General features: G+C 38.6%; 3 protein-coding genes across 4 annotated transcripts in view; 1 reads left to right on the top strand and 2 right to left on the bottom strand.

Moving 5' to 3' along the window:
• LOC111251549 (uncharacterized) overlaps positions 1-26,822 on the top strand; it is a 58,041-nt gene that overhangs the window by 6,977 nt on the left and 24,242 nt on the right. The gene's annotated exons all lie outside the window — the stretch shown is intronic.
• Positions 7,443-10,592, bottom strand: LOC111251264 (uncharacterized). Of its 2 annotated transcripts, none has more exons than XR_015329028.1 (2): positions 8,898-9,965; positions 7,443-8,559 (listed from the first exon to the last, which is right to left on the bottom strand). XR_015329028.1 is itself a non-coding variant. In XM_086990879.1 (2 exons), exons 1-2 carry the CDS (start codon positions 10,489-10,491, stop codon positions 8,475-8,477), a joined length of 414 nt encoding a protein of 137 aa, XP_086847005.1. In that variant the 5' UTR covers positions 10,492-10,592; the 3' UTR covers positions 7,443-8,474. The 2 variants fall into 2 exon arrangements, 1 of the variants encoding a protein (XP_086847005.1); XM_086990879.1 differs by lacking the exon at positions 8,898-9,965 and adding an exon at positions 10,163-10,592.
• Positions 12,073-13,685, bottom strand: LOC111251310 (uncharacterized). Its single transcript, XM_022807776.2, has 2 exons — positions 13,403-13,685; positions 12,073-12,715 (listed from the first exon to the last, which is right to left on the bottom strand). Exons 1-2 carry the CDS (start codon positions 13,510-13,512, stop codon positions 12,241-12,243), a joined length of 585 nt encoding a protein of 194 aa, XP_022663511.1. The 5' UTR covers positions 13,513-13,685; the 3' UTR covers positions 12,073-12,240.

Below are 26,822 nucleotides of genomic sequence, written 5' to 3'. Positions count from 1 at the left end.
ATCGTAGCACTACACTAAATTGTAAACTTAAGCAGTACACATTCATAGCACGCCGCGTTAATACCTACACGCGATGTCGATCTGCCCGCTGTCGGCATGCATTTTATGAATAGCGTACGTTTTAGTTAGTTAAACTCAGCTTTAGTGTATCAAAAGCTGTTTATAAACATTACGTTTATGATCATTCCGAAAAGTTTTCAGAACACTCGGCAACCTGCTTTTTGCCTCGTTCTAGTTGCTGCTAAATAATGTCGCGTGATATCATGTTTTTCATCGTCCTTTGATTGATATCTTACATCACGGCATCAATGCCAAATGCCAATGTTATATATAATAATTATAGGAAAAGATGAAAGCAGCGAACGTTAATATGGTCATAAAGCAGCGTTTCGTGACATCATTGGTTGACTCCTAAGGGTAAGTCAATACAAATAGTATACAGGTGGCCGATGCTTAGTTACCAAATTGCGGAACGAATATCGGAAAAAATAACGAATCCTTACGATAAATTTAGTTGAATTTTCCACCACAATAAGGCAAATATATTGTCTTAACCACACAGAATCCAATGGAGGCCCGCACCGGTTGGCACAAGTACACGAACTCTTACTATAAGAATACACCTTGTTCCCCTTAAAAGCATCCCTCAATACCTCACTGCTGTCAATATGTTCAAGAAAAATAAAAAAAAATAATCTAAGAATCTAATTAAGAATTTAAACATAGGGACCTTTGCTATTTGAACAAGGTGACTAACTATCATTTTGGAACTGGCCAAGAAAAAAATAATTTTAAAGAAAATATTTAGCTACTGCGTTTTACGTTTCTGTTTAGGTCATCTGGGTAAATTAAGTTGTTTTTATACCTCTTTTTCCGGCATGGTTATGTGAACAGACAACAGAAAAAAGTACCATCGGTACTCTTTGGCCTGGTGCATAACTTTCAGTGTTTTCGTGGCGGGATGCGCGGAACGCTGAGCTTGCAATTACGAGGTCTCTGCAGCTGGCACTCGTACGTCTTTTCAAAATACATATATATTTTTAATTTTGGGTCGCAGTGGTCGTAGGGTTCGATCAGCACTAATTTATTTTGTTCCCTACTTTAGTTATATTCCAAATGTCTCCACAGCGCATCACAAGGGTCACTGTCCGACGCCGCTGAGACGTTCTGTGTGCGTACATTTTCTTCGTGTGTAGTTCATCATTGTTCAAGTATTAGTAGTGATATCGAGTTTACGCAATGCAACTACCTAAAATACGCAGTATATTGTATATTCACGTCACGCTTACTGGTCTATTAGTTACCTTTGATATATATATATATATATATATATATATATATATATATATATACAAAAAACAAGTAGTAAAAAAGTAAGTTGGATGTGAATATACAATATACTGCATCTGTTGGTTATCACTGACTTCAACTAAATATTATCAGCCATAAGGACCAAAATGTCTTTTAAAGCTCTTGTTTTCTTAACGGATTATATACACATATTCTAGTCTATATAATGCAAACGTGGGCTTCAAACTTCTAAGCTAGAAACGTTACCCATCGTCTCATCTCACACATTTCTCAGAATAGATTAGTATCATATTGTATACCACTACGGCCTACAGCTTACCTATATAAAATGGATTGCTACTTGCAAGGGCAATATAGTATACATAGTGATATATGTACTCGAAGTACCTTGAAGGGCTTTTTTCAACCTTAAATTTCTGCCCAATAGCACACGCAAGTTAAATGTGTAATCCGTTCATTGCGCGTTTCAAGCATGTTTCGACGCGTGGCTCCCGCTGCTGACGGCCGCCAGTTTGTTTGTCTTTCTTTATCAATCGTGCATCAAGCCAAATGGTGGGTTGTCGATGGCGGCGTTGCACGATACAAGCGAAATCGAACGCGACTATCAGCCATGTTTCGCTTGTGTCAACGTTGACGACCAAGCGTTTTTGTTGAAGGCCACTATACCATAAAGCAGAACAATCAGACGCCACATATAACAGATGCTATAAGCATGGGATATTTTAAGTTGCATTGAGATTGCCAATTTTCCGTGTTAATTTTATTTGCAAGCGAAACATAAAAAAGAAGGTGTAGCCTACACAGGAATATAGCAATAGGCTAAGCTATGGCAGACAATTATCAGAACAAAGTTTTAAATATCATCCTAAAAAAAACATATTTCCCTTAGAGTAGATTCCCGAATAATCCCTCAGAGTAACATATACCTCCATAAGCTAAGAAAAATAATAGCTAATAATGAGAAACTAAGTTGATATTTGTGGAACATACCTGTTGAGTATACAGTCTCTTCGGGCAAAATCAACGTCGCCTCTATGCCGCATCTAAATAAAAATAGATCTTTATATGAAATTCTATTTGTATTAGCACCAAAGGGTGAAGCGATACCCGTGTGTTTAGACTTATTGAGGTCTTGCTCAAACGTATCATACAAAACAATCCAACACGTCCAAAATTAGGTAGGCTGAAAATTTCAAAACCTAAAGGGTTAAACAGAGGAAAAGACCACACACTGTAGAGTTCCTTTTGTAATGCAGGAGATTGAGGAAGTATTAACCGTGGTAGCTCCTCAAGGCGCTAGTTCGATAAGAATCCGAAGATCATCAAAGCTAATCTTCTTGCGCTTTCTTTGATGAGTTAACGGTCCACTATGAATCTTCCGCATATTAGAGTGCGAAAATATATTTGGGCTCCTTTTTTTTGAAGGCATATAACAACTAGACCAGTACAGACCATCGCTATTATGAGTAAAAATCCTAGGGAAATCATCAGATTTCGATCGTCGTTGTATTCAATAGTTGAGTTTTTTATCCCGTGGTTCTCTTGAAATGGTTGCTCGATTTATTCCGCAAGCTCTCGCCGAATGCGTGCCGGCCAATCCTTGTGGTTACCTCTTACGAACAGTGGTACCCGAAGCTTTCAGTTCATAGATCGTTGATGGTTAGTGCAACCTTGTATTAATTCGCTTATGTGTCTGGGTGCTCAGAGTATTAGCAGGACGGTAGCAAATGCGCATTCGCTGTCATGCAGGCAAGCTCTGTAATTTGCAGCATGTCTGCTCTTGGCAAGATAGGGTGATGCTCATTCGACTACGGTGCCATAGACTATTGGAATTATTCCCCGAAATGTAAACAAATATAATCCTTTATTTTTTACAACTCCTAGGATAGGTCTCACAGCATTGTTTTGAAATGCGTAACGGTTTTCAACAGTCTCACGATATGCCAAAACTAAGAAATTTAAGGTTAATGAGAATTGACTGTGTTCCAAGAAAAAATTCTGATTCACGAAGTTGGAAGGAACCACGCTTCTCTCTTATAAGTTCTTAATCAATGGCTAAAAGACTGACACCAGTCCGGCTTTCTGCTCAATGCTTATGGCGTGTCTATATTATTTTCTCCGTCACACAGTCGCATAGAGCCTGACAGTTCTTATTGTCAAACGCAAAAGAAATCGTTCACGCTCATTGAGATGTAACATATGCTACGATAGCAAACACGGAATTCAGTTTGCTAAGCTATGACTGGCGTAAATCTTGTTCCTGCCTTTGCGGCAGCGGTTAAAAAATTACGGCTTTAAATTAAGCATCATTTCACATATACTATAGCAAGTTTGCTCAGTGTATAAAATCGGCTTCGGCCTTTTTCCGTATGGTGGCTCCATACTCCGCTTCTACTGTTATCTTTTGGCCTCTTCAATGGTAAAGATGCGTCGATTGTCACAGAGGCCAATTTTTTAGACCGCATCTATGTATGATGACCTAGCGGATGCTGCTCTAAATGAACATCGATGTTTGGCGCTAAGCCGGCTATCTTAAACGAATTAACTCTTCAAATAAACGTAAATATATCAAACATTTCGACTTAGATCTTCGCCTTGAGGCCAAGCGTCAAGCCATGGGCATCATTAGCCTTTCGTGCATATTAAGTTGATAGTATTTTTCCAGTTTAACATCTTGATGATCAACAATTTAGAAGCAGTACTCTTTGGAACTTTTGTGTCGGCCAAGCAGCGTGTAATCTAGATCAGAGGTGATATACCAAGTGAAAATATCGTAACTTTGCATTTTTGAAAGCCTAGTCTGTGGTGTACTGCTGTTTCGAAGTGGTGTTGTTTAAATGATAGGAACAACTATCTAATATTTGGACTCCTTGCTTGATCGTTGATCTACTGTTAATTCTGATTTGAAGACACGATATGATGCCTGGTCGTCTCTTCATTGGTTTTCGACACAATCTCTATTCTTGAAATTCATTCACGTGTTTATCTTCATCCACATCACTCACGTGTTATGCTTTTGCTTAAGACCCCTTCACCAAATGTCTCGATTAAACTTCGATAAAATTCCAGAACGCTGTGGCCTTCAAAGGACAAGATTTTAACTAACAAACATGGATTTTCGAGAGTACAGGACATTTTTCCTGCAGAATTTAATTCTTCTAAAGAAACCGCACGAGCTTCCAAAAGTATTTAATAGCCAATTTCGTCTGCTAGCGGCGTGTATTTCAAAAGTTTTAAGTCCGCCAGATACGCCCGTAACAGCTTAATGGTTGTACCAATTTCGATACGCCAATCAACAAACAGGATTCTAAGAAAACTCGCTTGCAGGCACAGTCATTTTTCGATGTACGAGGCCCGCCTTTTCATTAAGTACGAGAGTGCAAATGACAGCTTGACGAAGTTCGTGAAGTGCTATTTAAGTGTTGATTATCCATTCACTTTCGTGATTGTTGAAGGTTGGCGTGGCTGCAAATTTCACAAACTATTCATTTGCTTTCAAAATGTTATGGCCCCATTCCTTTCATTTACGAGCTCTTACAATTGATAAACGAGGCAAACCTTGTAACGATATTTATAGAGCTAACTCTATATACCCACAATCATTTCCTTCCCGTTTGTTTATTTAGGTCTTCGCATTAACGATAGTCGATTCATTGCACTAGTCAAAACCTAAGCGTAATTTTACCCTTACCTCAAAAACAACACCGTTCGAAATCGACAAATCATTTAATAATGCACTAATTATTGATATTTTCGTTTAAACATAGTCAACGCTGATTTGAGTAAAATCTGTACACTTTTTTATCGTAAACTACCGTCCAGCATTGAAATACTATCCTATTATGCTTTACAGCAGGTTCTTTTTTTTAATTAGTTGTTCCCACTTGTTTCAAAATTTCCAGAAGTAATAATTCCTTCGATGTTACCTTGCATAGTTCATTGATCCAGCTATACCCATTTGTATTCAGTGTCAAGATCGGGCTATGTTTCATCAACTAATAAAAACCATTCTATTACACTGACCTTGACAAAGAGTACCTTTAACGCATTTGTCATCAATTTTTTTTAAAAGGGTTTACGTAATACTTTTAGGTACCTACTCTAGTTGATTGAGCACGAGTCTCGTCCCCAAATTGGGCGTATTTCTGCCGAGACCATACCCTGCTAATTCTAGATTTCTCTCGCAGGCTTCACTCCAATTGAACCTTGATCCATATCTAATAGTACTAGAATGCTACCAACTGCTAGTAAACAGTGCAAAATCTGCGAATATATAATAGATTCGTTCGGTGCTTGTTCGAAACTAAAGATTCGCTCTAGTAAGCGTGTACGAAAACTTTTTTCCTTCTTTTTTAAAGTTTCCCGTACCTGGTGTGTAAGAATATATATACATTACGTATATATATATATATACATATATATATAAGAAATTAGAAAAATAAGATTAGTATGCCGCCATCTGACTTTATTTTCAAATAATTCTACTCCATCAGCGTATGCGATTTCCATTCTTGATATTAACAATTACATTCTACCTCATATCGAATATTTTGATTACGTTGGCAATTGAAAAACAGTACATCAGTAAAAAAAAAAACAGTAAAAAACTAGATCCGATGATTCCTTCGACGAGTAGTTGACGGATGAGCATGAAATACATGAAGTGTTTATTACGAAAAAGTAATGGGCTTAATTATGATTATAAAATCGGAGATGCCATTCTAATGGTATCTCCAATTTTATAATCATGGCAACATGGCTGTACATTTTATGGTTTAGCTATATTTTAGCCACCATTAAGTCATCCGTCTATTTAAATCCATTACCATATTAATCAACATAATGTTTGTAATACAAGAATTAACTGTATATCTACAATCATGTATCTATTATGTTTCTTCTATGGGGTTCGACCCACTTTATTGGAAATCTACAGAAGTTTTGCAAAAAAAAAATTCTGTGATGTGTCGATATTTCTTTGCTATTATTTCGTTTGTGAGACAGTCAAATATTTTAACTATAGAAGGCTGGAAATCATATACTCGATGCTGCCTGTATTCCGCTATTACCAAAACTTCTACAAGAACAGCATACTAAAACATCGCACCTAGATTCAACGACCACGGTCCGTTGCCGAATTTCTAATATGGTCTAACTTTGTAACCTGTCCTATATATCCCATTATCAAAAGAGAAATAACTTTTACATCAATTCAAAATATTATGTACTCATGACCTTGCAATACTAAGTTTAACATTCGGATTAAAAATAATGGCGTTTCTCTAGTACTATATGTATATATACATATATATATATATATATATATATATATATATACACACTCTTAGAGCTTATGCAACTTTTAAAACGTTATACACTAGGAAAATCGACTACAAGCAAGACTTCGATAGCTGCAATGATCTCTACAGGAATCCTTTGAATCCCCTGAATAACTCTCGCTTGAAGAAAAGCCGAATCCAACCCCACCATTTGGTTTGTGTATCCGCAAAGAAGCTAGCTGCTGTACGCTCGTATATGCAGCACTCATTAACTGCCTACAATATTTATTTGTAGGTTGACATTGTATTAAAGTGTTCGTACCACTTAATCTTAACGAAATGCGGAGTACTCCTGAATAACAGGAAGTTAAAGTGGGGATTGGGCACAAACTTACAATTTACGACTAACACGTCGATCGTTGTTTCACGTCAAGTACTTAAGATGTTCAATGCACAAATATCTCAAACGATGCTCTCTTATGTACATGAAGACGTTAATAAGGTTTGCGCGTAACGGTATCTTGTTCCTCGCCGGTGATAATCTGTCAATGGAATTGCACACGTGCTTAACACAGCTGAGTGACATGTAGCCTTGTAGGAATGAAGTTCGCCAAAGTGCACATACTTCCCATAGAACTACCGCATCTATTTCACTCGTGTCCTAGCATGCCATTCTACTTAAAACGGATAGCCGGTACTTGGCTTCATGTGTAAACTGCTTATGAAGCCAATCAACGCCCATTGACTTCATGAAGAATTTTTTTGGGGGGTGACCGATCAACCAAACGAAAGCAAGGCTGACAATCTGCCTTTAATATTTGAACCGTGGGTTTTAGGAAGAACTAAAGTGAATTGAATTGCACGCAGATTGCTTCCACTTTTATTAACAATTTCAGTAATGTACAACTAATGGATTAGCAGATCTATAAAAGTTTATGCTGCAATAAAAACAATACGATTTTCAAAGTGTTTGTTGTTGCGTCTAGGTAAATTAGAATCGTTGACAGACTACCGTGCCTGTTCTGCCCTAAGTTTGATACAAAACTACGGGCTACTCGGCTCGTAGCTTTCTTAATTGCACCTTAATGACACTGAAAATTTGTATGCGAGTAAGCTCGCCTACAGGATGTTTATCTACAAGGCGCCGCTGTCCAAAATAAGGTCAATTGTCAGAGGGGCACTAGAGACTATGGGACGCCGATATCTATCCTCGACGGAACGTTAAAACTTGTGAGCAAATAATACCTCCTCGATTGAAATACACTTCGTTTACAACTATATTTAATTACGCGATGACAATATCTTCGGCAAAGAACTGAAAAGTCAACGCGGAGGGGTACGTTGTAACAGTACGTTTAAGAACATACAACTCAATATATCATGCCCCCGTTCTTACAATAGGATTAAAAAATGTAAAACACTACAAAAGATACTCTTCACAATGGCTGACAGTCTAACAGCGGCAAGCTATTAAACCTTGTCGTTCATTGATTATCCAAACTGAACAAAGATTTACTTCTTGGTATCCAATAGTACGTTAGCTTGTACGAAATAAATATGTCTATATACTTGAAAATCAAGGGGAGTAACTATATTTATCTATTGTAGCCGCTCTCAGACTGTAATTCAGGTTTAATGCTACATATGGATATAATTATTGTACTCTGACTGTTGCTAGTAACCATTTACCTCGATAGAGGTAATTTTGGCTTGAGGCAGATAACAGTTAAAGTCAAGGTGTTTCAATCGAAGCAAAGGCTGGCACGTAATCGCACATATACAATAAGTCTGTCAAAATCAAGACATCAGTCTGTCACAAAATTTAACTTCTAGACCAATTTGAATAGGTTCCCCATATTTTCTTACAGGTTCTCCACATTTCTATCAGTAGCATGCTACGTACATAGCCGCTACAAGGAACATCACAACAGCAACCAGGAGCACAATCGTCGCAATCAGCCTTGTACGCCTATAAAAATAAACCGGAAAAGATTGCCTCAGAGTTATTACGTGACAAAGTTTTTAAGTACGGTCCTATGGCACTAAATACAGGAACTTCTGCTTGTGTCAAACATTGCGGGGTATCACGCAATATACATCAGACATCGCAAAACATGTCTGTATGTATAATATGATATATAGCAATATAAAATGCCAGCCGATTTTATGGGGTTACTCGTTATAAATATAGTGCTATTTTCCTAAAACGAGAATGCTAAGGTTTCTTTGACCCACCCGGCCCTCGGACTATTCACCTCTGCTCCTTTTTAATAGCAAAAAATATTCTTATACATTTATAAATTTAACCTGTCTGCGCTGCCTGCGTCTTCAGTCGTTGCGTTAAGATCTGTCGTATTTACAACGAAATGGTCCTCTTTTTCACTTTGTCGGGCTTTGGTTTTAGAAATCCTTGGGGCTATGCCAGTCCCGCGAGGAGGACTACTATTACGAGCTTTTTTAGATGTACTCCTTTTAGATGGGTATTCTTCCACAAATTTCTTCGCTAAGGATTCTAGTTTTTCTACACGAGAACGTAAATCTTGAAGTTCCTCATACTGCTTAGCTAGGTGCACCATAGATGCAGTAACAATCTCAACCAATTTATCAACATGTTCATATGCAGATCCATCGGCTTTCTTGGACGTCATTCGCGGCTTTTTTCTATGATTAAGCTGACTAAACGAACTCTGCTCATTACAGCTGCTTTCGAGAATATCTCGTTTGTCAACTTTATCATCACATATGAAGCTTTCAGTCACTGCGGTTTTCTCCGTAGAAAGATCAAATATGCAAGAGCATGGAACACATACGGTGGATCTCGGGTCTTCAGTCTCTTTTCCACATATCTCGCAAAAGAAAGCAATCGTATTGGGTAATTTAGCCCGCAGGATTAGAGCACTCGATAGTTTTTCGGATTTTGCGGTCATCCCTCGCACTGCTTCAATTATATCGCACTTTCAACACCAAGCACCCAAGCTGGGTTCACTCAGCTGGACTAGCAAGAAAATATCGGACTCAATTTAACGAATCACATTTGAAACGGTTTTATGCCGTTGATTTTGCTTCGTCCAATTGTGGACTATCGCTCATTACAACGGTCAGCTGATACTTCGCTTCTGAGAGTTCGTAACGATTGAACGTGAACTAATGAAATAAATCGAAAAATACCGTATGAACATTCGAAATAACGAATACAGCGCCAATTTCTGTATCGATGCAAAATAGACATGAAATAGCAAGCCCATGCCTATAGATTTACATCGGATACTAACACTGTTTGTTAAATATAACACAGCGTCATAAGAAAAAGTAAGCCGCTGTCCGTATGCTTTAATTGCACAGTGTTTTAGATGATTAACTAAGTTGATTTGAAGCTTGACAAACAATCATCTTCGAAATCGAGAGATAAACCTAAAACTGCCCCTTACCATTAATTTCGCGGGGAAAGGTATCATATTTCTGTAGCGCGAAAATTTAAAATAAATAGGGTATTATGCAGTGTTAGTGCCGTTATATGAAGTGGTGCTTCTATGCGTGGTACAATAGGCACAGCTATCAAAATAGGTACTCACTCATCGATTACGTCCTCCATTTTACCAAATAACAGAACTTTTGGTGCTCGATTAACCAGATCCTCGTTCCTCGTTGCATGAAGCCATTCTGGCACTTGGGCTTTCTGGGTGGTTATCTTTGAAACCTGTGACATATATATCGTTTCTGACTTTTGTAGTTCTGTAAGTTTACTCAGATCCTGGGTCGCTTCTAGCATTGAAATTTGTGATTTCTGTTTTGTTTCTGATAGTAACGTATGGCTTGCTTTTTCCTTATGTGAAGTCGGTGCCGCTGTCTGGACGACAGTTGAGGCATCCATTGAGAAGCCTTTCTTGCCATCTCCCCTCATCGAATCTGTACCTATACCTTACAAACAAGTAGCTTACGTGCGTCGCCCTGCATCAGAATTAGGTGTTCTGAACGATCTAAGCTTCGTTGCCCTTCAAAAACTGTATTTATGGAGAAAAACCCGTTCGCTCGTCACTGCTAATGAAAGCAGCAGAACAGCAATACCTGTAGTTACATTTTCACGCAGTTGACGTACATTTTTTTTATTTTGACATCAAATGTTCAGACTTTATCGATTAACGATACGTAAGGTTTCGGATCTTCACGGATGGTAAACAGGCTGTTTCCGCTGCGTTTCTTAGCATATAAGTTCTTAGCAAAAAGATATGAATCAGGACAAGGTATTTGTAATCAAAGCTTCCTACACTTTGATGCTGTTAACTGTCATTGAAAAAACCTTGCTTAATAAATTGCTTCCTGAAGAGCAGACCACTTATTCACAAGCGTTCTTTTATCCTATCAAAACATAATTGTTGTTTTCTGTATAAAGTCAGATCACATCACTGATAGTAGCTTCGGACACCTGGAGAAAACATTGAGCTGCCCGTTTCTAGTTACCTAATGCTAATGATTTGTTGTTATCTTTCTAGCTAAACGATATGGCATACAACATTACAGCGTAACATTAATGGCGTGAAATTTAAATGCTGATGATAACCTAGCTTTACATTAGGAACTATTTGTGTACAGAATGACGTGTCAGGTATGACAGCCAGAGCTCAATTTCTTTGCAACAATAAATTACTAAACACGTTTAGTAGCTTTTTTCTACTTTTATTAGTTTATACAATCAAAATTGTAAACATTGACGTCTAGGAAGTATCCCCTCGCCTAGGAAGACAGTAAGATCAGCCCTGAAAACTGTTTTCTTTAGAAAACCGTTTGCATCGTTGCCAAAAGCAATTTCACTTCTGCAGTACCTATAAATGATACACTTGAATTTGTTGCTTTAAATATGTTCCCAGTTTCTGACGCAAAGTTCGCGTACGAAATTCATCGACTAACTGGCCGTAGGAGAACCCTAGCTCGAATCAAAAGTCGTAAGCCTGTGCAGAGTACGAGAGTTGTTGATAATTTAGAATTTACGCGCATTTGGCATCTACAGACTGTTTATAAATGGCTTTAAAATTGATATTTCTGCTATAGAGCATCGAAATCAGTGTGATAATTAAGGTGATCTTGCAGGTGTTCCATGACAGGCCAGGCTTCATTCAATATATACAGCGACATGCACTTCATGTTATCATCCTATTCATGTTATCGTCATATTTGTTGAATGACAACATAACCCCCGTTACAGGATAGTCGCATTATAACAATATAAAGCTAGTTTACGTTTTTCACTAATCCATCGAACACCGTAACCCCCTGCTCCGTAGCTAACTTAAGAGACTTAAAACTGAGTTAGGAGTTCACTAATCTTAGTTTTGATATCCTTTTATCGATCGGTTTATCTGATTAAATAGACCGCCTTTGACAATGGATTCTTGTTTCAGTGATTAGTCACAGAGTTTCACACACGTCACGGGAGCGTGAACCCTGATCAAAACCATGGTGTTCTCAAAAAACAGTCAGTGAAATGTATTGTTCATTATGATATTCATTTACATGAAATCATCGAGACATGTGTACATGTTGAAACTTATTTGTCCGATAGTTGTATAAACATTACTTCAATTAAAGCAATCACATCCATTCAGTGAAATGATATAGCTCGCTCCGATTGTTGTAAAACAGAACCGTCCGTTAGTTACTGCGAGTTTGTTGCGTGACGTCCCTCAGAAGAGCCTTCGGGTTTGCTAATGCCATCATTTTCGGGCTCAGTATCAACTTCGTTTGAAGTATTCTTGGTATTCTCTTCAGACTGAGAGGAAGCCTGTTCTGTAGAACTGCTGGTTATCATGTCTGTAGTGGCTCTGTGGGTCGGCGTATTACTGCGATCGGAGGTCTTTGAAAACACAGATGGAAGCCGGGGTCGCAATGTAGTGCGAGACTGACCGGAGCTACTCGTCTTCATCTCGTCTGGTTCACCTATAGGATCCTGTTTAGGTGAACGCGAAGGTACAGGCGAAAAGGTAGTAGGACGGGTAGAATTCATATGGTGGACCACCGTTGTGTAGTTGTACCCAGTTATGGCTCGTCCTTTGAATGTCATGAAAAGGCCGACCCCAAGAGTAAGTATTACCAATACCCCAATAAAGAGACTGACGATATAGACCCATTTTCTGAAAATAATGCCCATTAATAATAACCACATTAAAAACAAAAAGCAACGACTCTTAATACTAAGAACATTCAATTCGAAACCGATAGCCTTCACTTCGACCTATTGATAGAACTTTTTCCGTGCTTTTATACGTTTATGTTTTAGATTAAAAGACATAGGAAATTTGCAACGTGACTAATGATTTGAATCCCGTGTCAACGAGATGCAGTTAATTTTTATGGACACCTACAAACGCCTATCCGAAAGGAGGGCACCCATCTTCCACACCTCAATTTTAGACTGGTTTTTATGGAGCACTCACGCTAATCACGAGCTACGTTCGCTTCAGAAACAGCTACGACTGACATCATTACTTGCATTTAGCTTAGACCTCGAACATCTGTAGACACACTGACTATTATGAAATAATTATTGAAATCTTGTTAAGAGCCAAGAGATGCCGCGTAACAAACTGAAGCTGAATTTCTACGGTTTCTCATAAGGACTGTTTTCCTAATGTTTCGAGTTTATACGTCCGGTGGCGCCGTTAGACATAATTCTATTAAGCGGCTGGCTCGATGCATGAAGCGAAGCTTGTCTGTGCCCGGGTTCGAACCTAGTCCCTAATATTAGCAGGCACATACATAACCTACAAAGCTATGATAATGTTCTATCTGAAAGAAACGTTCCCATCTGTTTATCTTACTTGCTTCCTAGTTCCTCCTTCGGGTCATTCCCAGCTAGTGACGGTTTAGCGCTCTGGTTTGCTGATTTGTCATCAGTGGCTGGGTTTTGGGAACTGGATCCAGCTGCCATTCACCCTACAAATTCAGTGAAGTGATCGTAAACTATAAAGAAATATATGACTATGATATTACCTTGTGGTTAGTAATGTGTATAACCGCGCACTCTGATTTCGTTGTTATACAAGTATCGTCGGAGATACGCTTATTCCGATAGTAATATTCGAAGCTGAGTTCAGCCACAATCATACCGATTACTGTTTCTTATGACAAAAGTTAGTGAAACTCATTATTGTCTTAATTACATAATAGAACTTGTAGCTTTTGTCATTTCTTACTGATATATGACCAGACTGAGGTTCTCAAAAGTGCCGCCTGAGATAATGAATTTTTTTTAGCGAATACGAATACCATGCACAGGGCATCCAATTGCAGAAATCCTCATTTGGCAATTAGCTAAAACTTGCTCAGACCCGTTTGCGACAAGATTTGTTTAATTTCACACCATTTTGTATGTTAAATGGTTTATAAATCACACACACACACACACACACACACACACACGCACGCACACACACACAAAAATATTTTACAGTGAAAAAACATCAGCACGTGATCGAATATTATATATTGTAATTGACAGTCCATCAGCGACTAAACTTAGCTAACAATAGATGGACATACAAGTTGAACTAACATAAACAATATGCAACTTTTTTTTAATACGGCAGTATTCGTATGTCTTCCGCCGAAGAATGATATTTTTGTTGTTGACTCTCGTATTTTTTTGGTCTTAGCTTATAATTGACTCGTTCCTCAGAAAACGAGAAAAAATACAGGCTGGCGTATCTAAAACAGCGTTTAACTTCCGTATAATTCTGCCGTGACTTTCAGCGCATTACGTATATGCTAAACGAAATTGTGTCCTCTTAGCAGAAAACATTCACGTGTGATCGTGATTTATCTTACACTGCATCGAGCCCATGCGACTTCACTGGCAGGGGCTCGAAGTCGTATGCGAATGCAGAAAAAAGCGGTAGCCTCATTTCATTTGCATAATGAAGACTTCAACGGTGTACAGTTACAACAGTCCAGGTAAAACATGTCCAGGCTTTATCGAAAGCGACAGCACGTCCAACCTTTCACACTACCGTTGTGTCCTTACCTTTCGTCAGATGTATCGGCAATTGTCAAGTATCGAAGGTAGTACGCCGAAGGCAATAGGTCATGTTCCGGATGTCAGCGTGATAACGATTCATCGAACAGTATTCAGCCAACGCTTGATATTGTCTCTAAAAGTGACAGGCATCCATTTTGCGGAGACGCTAACCGTAGAACGAATAATCGTTGCAAAAGCTAAATGTCACTCTCGTACATTATAATCGGGCGACTGCTGGTGCAAGCTTCTTCAACTAAGCGTCAATCAGATCGTGATCAGAAGATCGTACAATCACCTTACGTAACCAATTGGCTTCAGCTTGATAATCCTATAGAAATCCATTGAATATTATTTATGCTGATAGACAGAAGCAAAAAGCCGTCAATGGGTGGCTCACGTTTATAACATCAATACGAGAGTAACAATGCAATTAAGCTATTTTTCAAGAGGGTTGCCCCATATTTACCGAGCCCCTTGAAAAAATATGTAACAAAGCGAATGAGAAAAAAGCGCTAACGAAACAAAATGGAAACTGTAAAAGCGAAGATTTCGAACGCATAAAATTCAACAGATTACCCTGAAGGGCAGAATACAAATCAGGGTTTTTCGCTGAGCTACATTGTATCGGTTATCCACTTTGTCATTGTGGTACATATATGAATTTTCCGCAGTGATCGGAACACTATTTATTAGTGAATTCTGGTAGATAGTTGTGTGTAGGTCAGGGCCATGTTTCTATATTATAGCAGCGATTCTGTAACGCTTTGATTTGTTCTCCAGTTTTGTGACTGGGTTTGGCGGTTGACGAAGATTAGCGACCAGGTTTTTATATGTTTGAAATTCCACCGTTATCTTGGGGGTTTTGATTGATATTGCACAAGATGACGTATTTTTGTATTTATAAGATATTGTTTTAATATAACGTGAACAACTTCGCGGGTTAACTTTTTTTTTTAGGTATAGTATCAAAAACTTGTTCTTATTAAGAGTCCAACTGGAGTGGATATTGCTAGAGCTATTCTCCAACAGACTTATGAAACGTCCTGACAGCTACACAAGCAGCTTTAGCCTTAAAAATTTTATTTAAACTTCTTAGTTTTCGTTATTTCAATACGATCATTCGACTACCCGGGTACTCTTAGCGTGGCAGTTAACATTGGGGAATTCAATACATTACCGAGATGCGTCGTGAGAATGTTGTTTAACAATGATTGCCCCTAGGTCGAGCTGAGAAGCTACGGAAATTTTATAGCCCCTTGCTGCTTGATGGCCTATTTTACAGTTGCTTATAGCCGATCGAGCAACGAAGGGCTCGTTTCAAAGTAGCTAAGATCCGCAAATATACTGGAGTTTTATTCCTGTATTGATATTCGGTTTATTCCAAATGTAATATGTTGCACTCCAGTAACGGCATGGTAAATTTGTAGGTTACTGTTTGCATTTGTTCTAAAAAAAGCTCTACGTGGCCAGTTAATTTTTATTTTCAACTAATGACAATTATTGCAGTATCTAATGAATGTTTCTTAAGCTGCAAGTCAGCGCAACACTCTGTTCTGCTATAGCAGACGTTTATCGCCGGCCATACAATTTAGCACGACCATGGACAGGAACATTTACTTCTAGGACCAAACCAATGTAATTATTATAGACCGGCAAAATGTGCCATTTCAAATTAGACAAAACATTACCCATCGAATTCTGCGAGTATTTTGATATAACTGAGAATGTATATTGGAGTTTTATTGTTATTTCACCTGTTCCTCCTTTTCTGTAACACAGTAGAGTATATCATCAAGATATGACATAACGAGGCAATCAACAGTAAGGTCTACGCAGACTGATATGATTTTATTTATGCGGGACGTAGGAAAGTTCCATATAGACCAAGCAGTTCAGCAAGGCTACACGCTGCACAGACATGAATATTCTTGGAAAAGTTTTGTTTGCCCTTTCTGTTGGAAATACCTTACATCGTAAAAATGGCGATCGGTGGTTTTGTATCCTGCCTTAACTTGCAAGTTAACCTTCCTTGCAAAATCATCGTAACTGTGCTGAAAACAATAACCCTGATATAGAGACAAGCTTCGCCGTAACGCTACATAGGTAAAATGTCAAGTTATGGTCCATCCGATCGATCTAGAGAAGAGGAAGAGGTCAGCTTACCACAGTGATGGACACCGCTAGATATTATTTGGTTACGATGTAGAGAAAGGTCAGCTGGCCAGCAGGAAACTGCCGGATCTAATTTGAGTTTATTCAGTGTTCGTTACCCTCTAGTCCACCTCGACAATGGGATTTTTGACCCATCTATGCATTTAACCTTGCTTTTCAAAACCAGCTAAAGGTCGCTAAAATACTCCGACGACTTCGCAAATATCCTGAGCTGACTTGAGCTCTCTCACAAAAAGCGGACTTTCTATACTTACCAACTTCGAAATAGTGCATTTCTATTAAATTCGATGTTATTCTAGTACGCTTATTTAACTGTTTTTCTGTCGTTTCGGTTGTGTTTTAATTAATGATCTCAATGACATTGATAAACGATATTTGTACTGATACTACCGAAAAACTGGCTAAAATTGACCAGTTTTTCAGAAGAAGACGATTTTAATATGACCGATCTCTTATCTAAATGAAAGCCAAATTACGAATGTCATTTTACTAAGTAAACAAGGTTTTGCTTCAGCGTATAATAGATATCGCTTATAGGTGTGCGTGCAATAGCTTGCAGTATTTCCTACTTCTACTACTAATTTGTTATTACTAGATGGTATTTTGTTATGTTGGTTACGAGACAACACATATTGGATTAGTCATCAGCTGGCCTTTGCTTCTTTCTATCGCGCATAGACACCCTTTCGGAGCATTTGATTATCGTAAGTAATAGTAAGTGATAAAAGTGATTCGCCAAAATCAACTCGATGGGCGGCAAGCTTATCTACAAAAAATTAATTCGAAAAGTATTATTGAGTTCTCTTTTCATCTACAATAACTTTTGCGTACTTTCTACTCTACAAACGTGACTAATAAAAATTTAATTGGTAGTGCTTTTTTTGTCTGTACACAAAAACCCATGTGACAAAATATGGAGGGTGTGTGCCAACAAAGAGACTGGCAGTTTCTTTCGCTTCGTACCACACAACACGCCGCAATATTTGCGTGCTTGAAGGCGCCTTATTGCACAGGACGAGCTTAGTTTCTATATGCTAATACCGCAAAGCATACCTAGACGGATAGATTTATCATCCCAAGTACAATGGAAGGCTCAAGTTTACATTGTGAGGTATTAGCTGCTATCATAAACACAAAAATTACGATAACCACTGTTAAATATTTTTACGTCTAAATTGAAACTATTTAACATTATATATATACATATATTTTTCGTATTGATACTTACTAGCTCTGAATATTACGAACACAGCTTCGTTCCATTCTCTCTGCATATGGAGACCCTATCTTTGTAACTCGTTATTTACGTCGCCTATGACTTCTGCTGTTTTCCGCCCTGATCTGATCTATATGTGTGATGCATTACGCACAAACATGTTTTTAAACGTTTACGCTTTTTTGTGTTGCTTATCATCCGTTTTGCGAATGTATTATCCAAGGTGCTTATTTTACGTGTATATTCGATAAACGGACACATTTATAGGAACGGGTTTAGGAAATAAGCTTAATCCTTAATAGGAACAGACTGCTCAGTTCAGGAGATAACATTTCCATTATCTTTACACCGTTGTGTTGGAAATCGCGAAAAATCGGAAGTCTGACTTTACGCGAATGATTGACCTTGAAATAACTTGCAAAATTTGTTTCTGTTGCTAACATTTTCATTGTAGCCACGTTACGTTATATATATATATATATATATATATATATATATATATATATATAAACACTATCGGAACACAGTATCAAAATTTCAGTATTTCTAGTTATCGTTTCGTAATTTCCTAACGTGTTTCTCTTCTGTTGAGACCCTCAGCAGATTTCTCACCCCCTTTCCGTCGCGCAAGACTTCAGCCGCTGCCACATGAGCTTAACAATATGCACGACCAGTTATGCTGAAGTAGTAACATGCTTAGCGAGACTTTAGCTCTCTAATAATCGTATCTATTTCGAAATCATGAATTTAAGTCTTACGTCAATAGCCAAGCGTATCTCTAAGTGACTTATCTTGAGCCAAATGCACCTAAAATACGCCTGCTTTAGGACACAGGGTAAATAGCAAAATTAAAAGGTGCACGTAACTTAAGTGTGCTCAAAATCTAACAGGGATTGTCTGAGTCTGTACGGGTATAGTTGTATACGACAGACCTATGGCTAAGTCCTTTCAGTAATGTTTAAGTGAAGCCGAAGATGTCTTGGAGACAATTTACTTCGCTCACCATCGACCCTAGTACATAATCGTTGTAAACCGTGCGGCTAGATGAGACAACTTACTAACTTTTTCCGAATATTCATGCCTGAGACCGAAGTTCTGCATAAAAACCGAACTGTAGCTTTTCGTCCGATCAGCTTAGACAGACGGACAAAGCTTTTCGATGCATGAGTGCAAAATAGTTACACAATATTTAAAGCTCATGTAGCTTGTTCCGCCACAGCCTCAATGCACAGATCTACATTATCTTTTATTTAAAAAAGATTTATTACCGTTTTACACCAGATCTGCACAATGGCTGAACAATCGATTCAATCTTAGTATCGGATCAGGCTTTCGATTGACCGAGCCTCATTGTCATCATACATAATCTGATCTATAGTTATTATGAGGTTGTTTGTCGTGTGCAGAAGATACCCTGTGGTCGAAATACATCGTTAGAGGCAGAACGAAAACTACTGCTGTTCGTGACTGACATTTTCAGATCACACTGAGGCTGTGAGCCATGTTAATCGCCCGAAGACCTGTTCAGGATGTTTTACTGACAATGTAAATTTACATTGAAATAAATTAACTGAATGTATACTTATACGATGCTTTAATCAAGCCGTTAACACCGATTTTCGCTGGGCCATTAAGATCGAGCACACAGAAAGGTATAAAAATAAGCGCCTCTTTGCAGGAAAGACATTTATTATTAAAATGGTGAGAGAAATCGCCGTGCCTAATCGTCATAAAATGGCCTAGATAAGCCGGATTTTTTCACCCCGCCTAGAATCTACAGTGACACACACCCTTGATACTATACCGAAGAAATTCTTTTGAGGACTTGCTCATAGAATAGACATAGCTGAATGCCATTAAATAGCTAAAAAAAAACCGTCTCTAAATTAATTTAAGAATCTAGTTCGACGACCAACACATTCTTCATATTGGGGTAGTATTTTACCCTAGCCTAGATACATGTTTCAGATTACAAATGTGATTAAATCTTTCAGGTGAAAGATTTAGTCATTTTATACAACGAATATGGATCAGTGTCTGAATTTATTTGCCTGTTTAACATAACGATCAATACACGTCACAAAGCAACCTTGAGCAGACACGCAGTCTGCGTATACATCAGACTCAGATTGCGAATGGGTCCGCCTTTGCTGTTATCTAACGACTGTCATTTTTTACTCAGACTGCTTCAGCTTGACCCCCTGATATAACTCAATTACATTAAACCCCTATATTTTAATTCAATTGTAAGTAAGACTAGAAAGTCTTACTCAGTGACTAACACGATATGAAATCCACACTCAGGTAGGTGCAGTGCTTGCTCAATGGACGTTATCTTTCAAAAAAAAAAACAAAACACGCCTTCCACAGGCCAAATATGTCTTTTGATAAGCGGCTTGCATCACAGGCAAAGGATACGTCGAGGCTCCGTCGGCCATTATGTATCCAACAATCTTCCTTCATTTCTGACTTGTCGGACACTAACAATACATTTCATACGATTCATAGCTCAATTTGCTAGAGGCCAATGTAAACACAAAGCGGGAGTCGAAAGCGAACACTTGTACACAGCAAGTTCAATACCATTTTCTTGATCGATACTGGCTCCCAGACCTAACCATGTACATTTCAAATAACGCTTTTCTGCGATGACGGAATAGACTCTAATACTCGCACGTTTTCCTGTAGAACTTGACAGCATCCTAATTCATAGATGGCTGACGGTGTTCTTAACTGTAAACATGGATGCTAGTCTATAGAACAACAACGAACCTATCACGATCTAAGTTTACCACACGGTATTTGCCGATCAAATCGGCGGAAAGTCGTATTTAACTCGTAGTAGTAGTAGCAACGATGACTACCTTAGACCACTTTAACTGGTAGTCCGAACTGCGAAAATATGCATTGAATTCTCCTAAGCGCAGCTCTTAACTTCAGCCACTTGCAGTGTTGAAGTAATCAGTATTTTATACAAAAATGGTCAGCTCTTTAGATGTTTTCAGTATTAACGTATTACGTCATCTATAAAATATGACGTTGCGAAGACAGTAAAGTTAGGTACCTCTTGTATTGTACGCCATTTTCCCTTTATATTTAGCATAGCTTGGCACACGTGTCGCAATTGCCATAAATATCTTTATTTCGGCCGAACAAAAGCTTATACAGTTTGATGCACAAATTCATGTACCGTTCACAACGCATGAGACGCTTCGCTGCTGACATTGGCACTTGGTAACAATGCCTAACCTAATTTCTATTAGTGGAAGGCAATCCATTCTTATGTGTACGGTAATGACCTAACTCGTGCCTCTGCTAACGGATCTCAGCCATGTTAGAAAGGATCTAGGGCGCTTTGCCCTAAACAAGCGACACGCAGGAACAGCTGCCAGATTAAAAGCTTACACGGACGTGAATATAATGCGAGTGTGTAATCCTATAGCAGATTTTGGTTTTTTCTGATGGACGACCACCATTTCATATAAAACACTTCAGATACTTTTCTTCAAATTAATACACAGTAAAGGGTACCATGGTTTCTCGGGTAGAGGGCAACGCTACATGTTAACACAAGGACTATCTACAATTTCCAGTTCCTCTTTACAGCCATAAAGCCCTACGTGAGATTTCGTCCCTCACTAAATTTTATTTCTATAACCTTTAGAATACATAATTGTATTATATGCTACTAGTATCTATTGAAGTAGTATTATAATTATGGAGCTGCTTGTTCAAATAAGACGCAAATACGATTGCTGGCCTGGTCTTAGTGCTTGGATCGCAGTGAATGGCTGCCTTGTGATAGAGACAGAAACCTCATTACGGCTATGACATAAAAATGCCGCTTATTAGCGACTCTGAAGTCGCGTTCTTCATCTCTTCTTCATTGCAACTGAAAGAAGGTTTTTATTACAAAAGTAAAAAAAGACTGGGTGATCTATTCTCCAACCTTTCAATAACGCCCCTCGATCCTTTCAACAGTCGAACAATAACTCTGAAATGCATTTTTTCCTGAGCTGCCTGTCGCTGCACTGCCAGGACTACGAAACGTTATAATGTAGCGCCATTGGGTACATACTGGTAGCTAACGGCGACTTCGCACTATTGCAGCATGCTATTACGTTAATTACTAATACTGGACCACACAACGTTCTTAACAAGCACACCTGTTGCCTACAGGTTTGCCTATCAAAGACAAACGTAGAATATTCTCTATTGCTTTTTTCAAAGTATAGGATTTGAAGAAGACTGACTTGGCTTATCTCAATGCCATAATAAAATCCCAAGAAAAATTTTCATACTTTTAACATTATAGGGCTAGGTGGCGTTTATCGTCTAGGCGACAAGGACCAGCCAGGCTACGTGTCATTATACAAATATGGACAGATTTTTATTTAAAGAAATAAACTATATAACTAGCACGCTATATAGTCTTATCGCATTTATCGTTTGTCAGACGAATGTCTAGCCATACTTGGGTTATTGTTCTAAGCGCTGCTGCGTTTTTTGTTATTTACTTCAACGATACGCAAGCAAAATCGCTTGTTACCAGTCTTTAATCTCTATAGCCTCTATCGACAAAACAACTTTTCGGTGATCACATAGAAACATGGAAGAAAATAGGTTCAACAACAGTGCGCCTTCGCTCTCTACCTCATAAAAGTACCGATAGTGTCATATCGTAATACGGCAGCCGCATCGGTGTGATCATTATCGTGGTATTCGATATTGTGCTCCGTCGTAGTTGCTCTGGGGCAAAGCTAATAGCTTAGGAAATGACTGGACATGGTGCATTACAAGATCACTGCTGAATTTAGTTAGAAAACCAGTCACTTCATCCATACAAATAAAGCATTTCTATGACCACAGTCATGGCCATATGAATTTAAGTCTTAGTTTGAGCCCAGGCAATCAGTATATCTAGGTAATTCTTAGCTGAATAGACCAGCGAACAAGCGCATCTATGATTTATGTATTCCACTAAAAAATATTTAATGTAAAAGCACTGGAATTGACTAGCCTTCTTCGCGCGCCAGTTAAGAGCGCTTTCCTATTATGTGTGAATTCATACAAAAGTCGTAGTGTCCATCATTAGTTTGCAACTAAGCCTTTCGGTTCGATATATCTTCTCCGATCTTATTCTACCTACAAAAAAACGCTGGATTTATTCACCTAAATAATTAAGAATTTGGCTTTATCAGGCTTAGTTTATCTGAAGATAAGACGCTTGCCTCGGTGCGCATATGGGATTTGGATATATCCCTGTTCAACTAACTGCCTATATGGACGTGTTCAGTCAACACGGGAAAACACAACGGGTCACTAATGGCCACTCTGCCCACCTCGACTGTCAACTGTCGTAGTCATACTATTATCAATGAGGAAATTAGACGCATTTCCATGTCACTGCCTGCTGTTTACGTTCACGCGTCGGGTCTGTATAAATGCTTGCCACAAAAACAAGTGCCAGCTACGTCTATAGGCTCGACAAAACTTCTATACCCTAAGTATTGTCCATTGTACGTTAGTCGATCTTCTCGATCGCCGTACTCCCTAGCGACTTGCCCTCACCATGGAAAGGGCTAAATGCCCATGCGAGGTTTTGCAGCAGACGCGTGAGGCATTGTGATGCATGATAGAACTGGCGCGTCACCTCGATAATGGGGATCTAGTTTCCTAGAATCTAGATTTTTAGATATCTAGATTTAGAAGGGATTTAGGCTTAGTTAAATGAAATAGACAGTTCTTCAGTGCATCGGTTTTTCATGAAATCTTCACTATTACAAGCAATGTAGCTAGCGTTAGTGTTTGAACTGTAACCATCTCGATACCCATCCGATTATCTAGGGTTCAAAACGAATCGTATCAATCAATAAGCGCGCTTCTTCATACCGACGGCCAATTGCATACGCTTTTTTAAGTTGCTCTGCCGCAGAAAACTGAAGGGTATAAGCAGCGCCGGCAATATCTTATCAAGGTAAACGTTTACAAAAAGGCATTTAAGCGAAGAAACGATGCATGTTGGTTCGTCACCTGAAGCTTTCGGAGGTAAATTAGAGATAGTTTTGTCACCAGTAAGATCAAACTTCGAATATAGTCGAGACGAATGAGGCCAGTCTATTTCCTTGTGAAAGGTTTGAAGAGCTTGCTTTTGGTGAGCCAATGCGGAGTCAAATTCGGTAGGAAAAAGCCTTCATTGGATCTATTTTTTTAGCAGAATATTGGGAAGTTCAAAATGAGAAATTTTACGTCAAATTGATAAGACATGATGATTTATACGTCAGTATCGTTGTATGTACTTCATTTATGTATCGTATAACCAAAAGATCCCCATAAGCCCTCTCGGCGTTCACTAGACCAGGTACGCGCCAGTCTGTAATGTATTTGAACACGCTGCTGTAAAACTGAGTAATGCGTAGAATGTGAACGAGTGATAAAAGAGGTCTTTGACCCACCCTGTCAATAATTGGTTAACGGAAAATACGGCAGAGTACGCTACTGCTGGCCTAGATTCTCACTAACGAGGATCACTGTCTGCGCCGACTTTGGGTAGTCCTACATATTTATAGGTCAACCTGTTACGGTTCGTACCAATAATCCCAGGCATCAAGCGTTCTATGAGGACGAGCGTTGTCCGAATAAATACTGTTTAATTTCATATCTAAGTAAATGATAATATTGACGATCCCTATAACTGCTGACGCATGATGGAAAATGGAAACTGTTTCCTAGTTTCAAAGAGCGCATCTCGAAGATGGAATATTGTAGACGGGCCTTTCAGCAGTAGAAGACCAGCAGAGCTAAATCAACTAATTATGGTATCTCGTGTAAGCTCAAAAGTATCTTTATTGTTTTTTAAAAAACGAAAAAAAAGTTGGGTTTTATTAGGCAAACCGCTTAAAGGCGACCGTAGCCATACAAGCCTGAAAACTTCCTTATAGATCAATTATAGGGAATAAGGTTTTTTATAGTGAATGCTCGCCCCAGCAGGGCTTAGCTAAGTAGACGCTACGTTAAAGCAAATAGATTTACTAATAAGCGGGAAACCGTAGAAGCATGGACATACATTGTGAATACTGCAGTTAATAGCAAACAGTACGTTGCAACGTTGCTGAACTTAGACACTGAATCAATCATATCTATTTCACTACAGATACTGTTCAGTTATTTGGTTAAAAAAAATCAAAAATCTCAAAGGTGATGTTCAGCTTCCCGCTGAACTGAAATATCAGCCCCAGTCGTAACTCTGACGGAGTAAAACAGGCCAAATGCAGTGCAGCCTTCGACGCGACATGGGTGCTTGCAGTTTCACGGAATCTATCAGAGAAAAACACGTATTCAAATACCGAATGCACGTTACCGCCTGCCGAACAACAGCGCATCACATGTAAGTTATTACAGCCACTAACAAAAACGAAATCCTTTGCGACGATTCAACTACTTTTCTCTAATAGCAGAAGCTTTTTTAAGCCTGAAGTCCACACTTCAAAATAAAATGAAAAGCCTACATGTTAACTTGATTAATTCCAAAGCAAATACGACTGTTCTATATTTAATTTACTTTTCTGGATTTACTACAGGTGGAAGAAAATTAATGAAAAACTTACTAGAGAGTTCTCCGAGTTGCTAAAATTGGCGCTCGAACCAAGCGAATGCAGTTTTTGTGGGCCAGTTCCGCTGCTCGTAATCGGAATCCAATTTATTATCTGTAACTGTAGTAATAAATAGAATTGGCAGAACGACTATGATAAGGGGTCCTGGCATTTAGCGTTATTTGATGGTTTATTATGGGTGTGGCACCCGTCAAAAGGCAACGCTTCTTCTGCTCTTCCTAGAAGCATCTCAGTAATAAACAGCCCTATTTCCTGAATATTCATCCTCAAAAGGAGGCTTACACTTGGCTTTCATTTTCGTTTTTATAAATCAGCATCCAGAACAATTAAATGCTTTGACATATTTTTTTTCTTTTATAAAGCTTACAAGCCTAGCTGCAAGGGATGGTGAGCCTTAAGTTTATACTTCCGGAATTTTTACTAAAGTTACTTTTTATGCCTAGCAAAACCAAGCTTTGATCATTTACGCACCGATAGTGATTCAAAGCAGGAACTAGTGCAACGTCGATCTGACGATATGTGCATGGGGCATAGTTTCTTATCAAATCAACGATATGAAGCATATCGTCGTATAGGTGAGGTAGCATTACGCCTGCCTGACAATGTTATCACGAGCTACTAGGGTGGGCATTTAAATTGGGATAGATCTCCACTAGTTGTTCATCATCGGTGTTTGTAGTCGAGCTAACGGCTCGTCGATGGCCAACTTTAATTCAACTTTCAATTGTGGGTTAAGTTGCTTAATGTTCGCTAATAAGTGGCGATTGTAAATCATTATAAGGTATATGTACGCCTCAAATTGCACACTCAGAGTTCTCACTGTCTTTCGTTCTATTCGCGCGTGCTTCCACCTTTCAGAGATCTAAATGTGACAGCCGTTTTACGTGGCCGTTATTAGGACATTGTTCGGCCATCGGCACAAGCGTTTTTTGCAGTGATAAAGCCCAGAATTGTTAAACTTGGCTCAGAAGATGATATTCAGAACACGAAGTGGTATTATATTGAGACTTTTCATGAAAAGCTTGAGCTTGTATTAACGCAGTCGGGGAATTTGACTGATAAGATATATAGTATTGCTATCCAAGGTGCGGTATCCATGCTGATTCAAAGTTTTTCCTTTGTCCAGGTGGTATTATAAGTACTTTTATAATCTGCAGAGACCCCGTCCAGTCTGTTTATATTTCGCGAAAAAAGTGAGATACGGATAATGTGTGATATATATA

The sequence above is a fragment of the Varroa destructor genome, unplaced genomic scaffold, assembly GCF_002443255.2.
Source record: "Varroa destructor unplaced genomic scaffold, Vdes_3.0 BEIS01000005.1, whole genome shotgun sequence".
Lineage (NCBI taxonomy): Eukaryota > Metazoa > Arthropoda > Arachnida > Mesostigmata > Varroidae > Varroa > Varroa destructor.
The sequence above is the reverse complement of the archived record's forward strand: the minus strand, read 5'-3'. Positions and strand labels throughout refer to the sequence as shown.

Bases quoted from the DNA above. Each gene is read 5' to 3' on its own strand.
- LOC111251264 (XM_086990879.1), bottom strand. From the start codon at position 10,491: ATGAGGGGAGATGGCAAGAAAGGCTTCTCAATGGATGCCTCAACTGTC. The intron at 8,560-10,162 runs GTGAGTACCTAT...TTATTTTTATAG, and splicing joins ATGGAGGACGTAATCGATGA to GCGTACAAGGCTGATTGCGA.
- LOC111251310 (XM_022807776.2), bottom strand. From the start codon at position 13,512: ATGGCAGCTGGATCCAGTTCCCAAAACCCAGCCACTGATGACAAATCA. The intron at 12,716-13,402 runs GTAAGATAAACA...CATTATTTTCAG, and splicing joins AAGGAGGAACTAGGAAGCAA to AAAATGGGTCTATATCGTCA.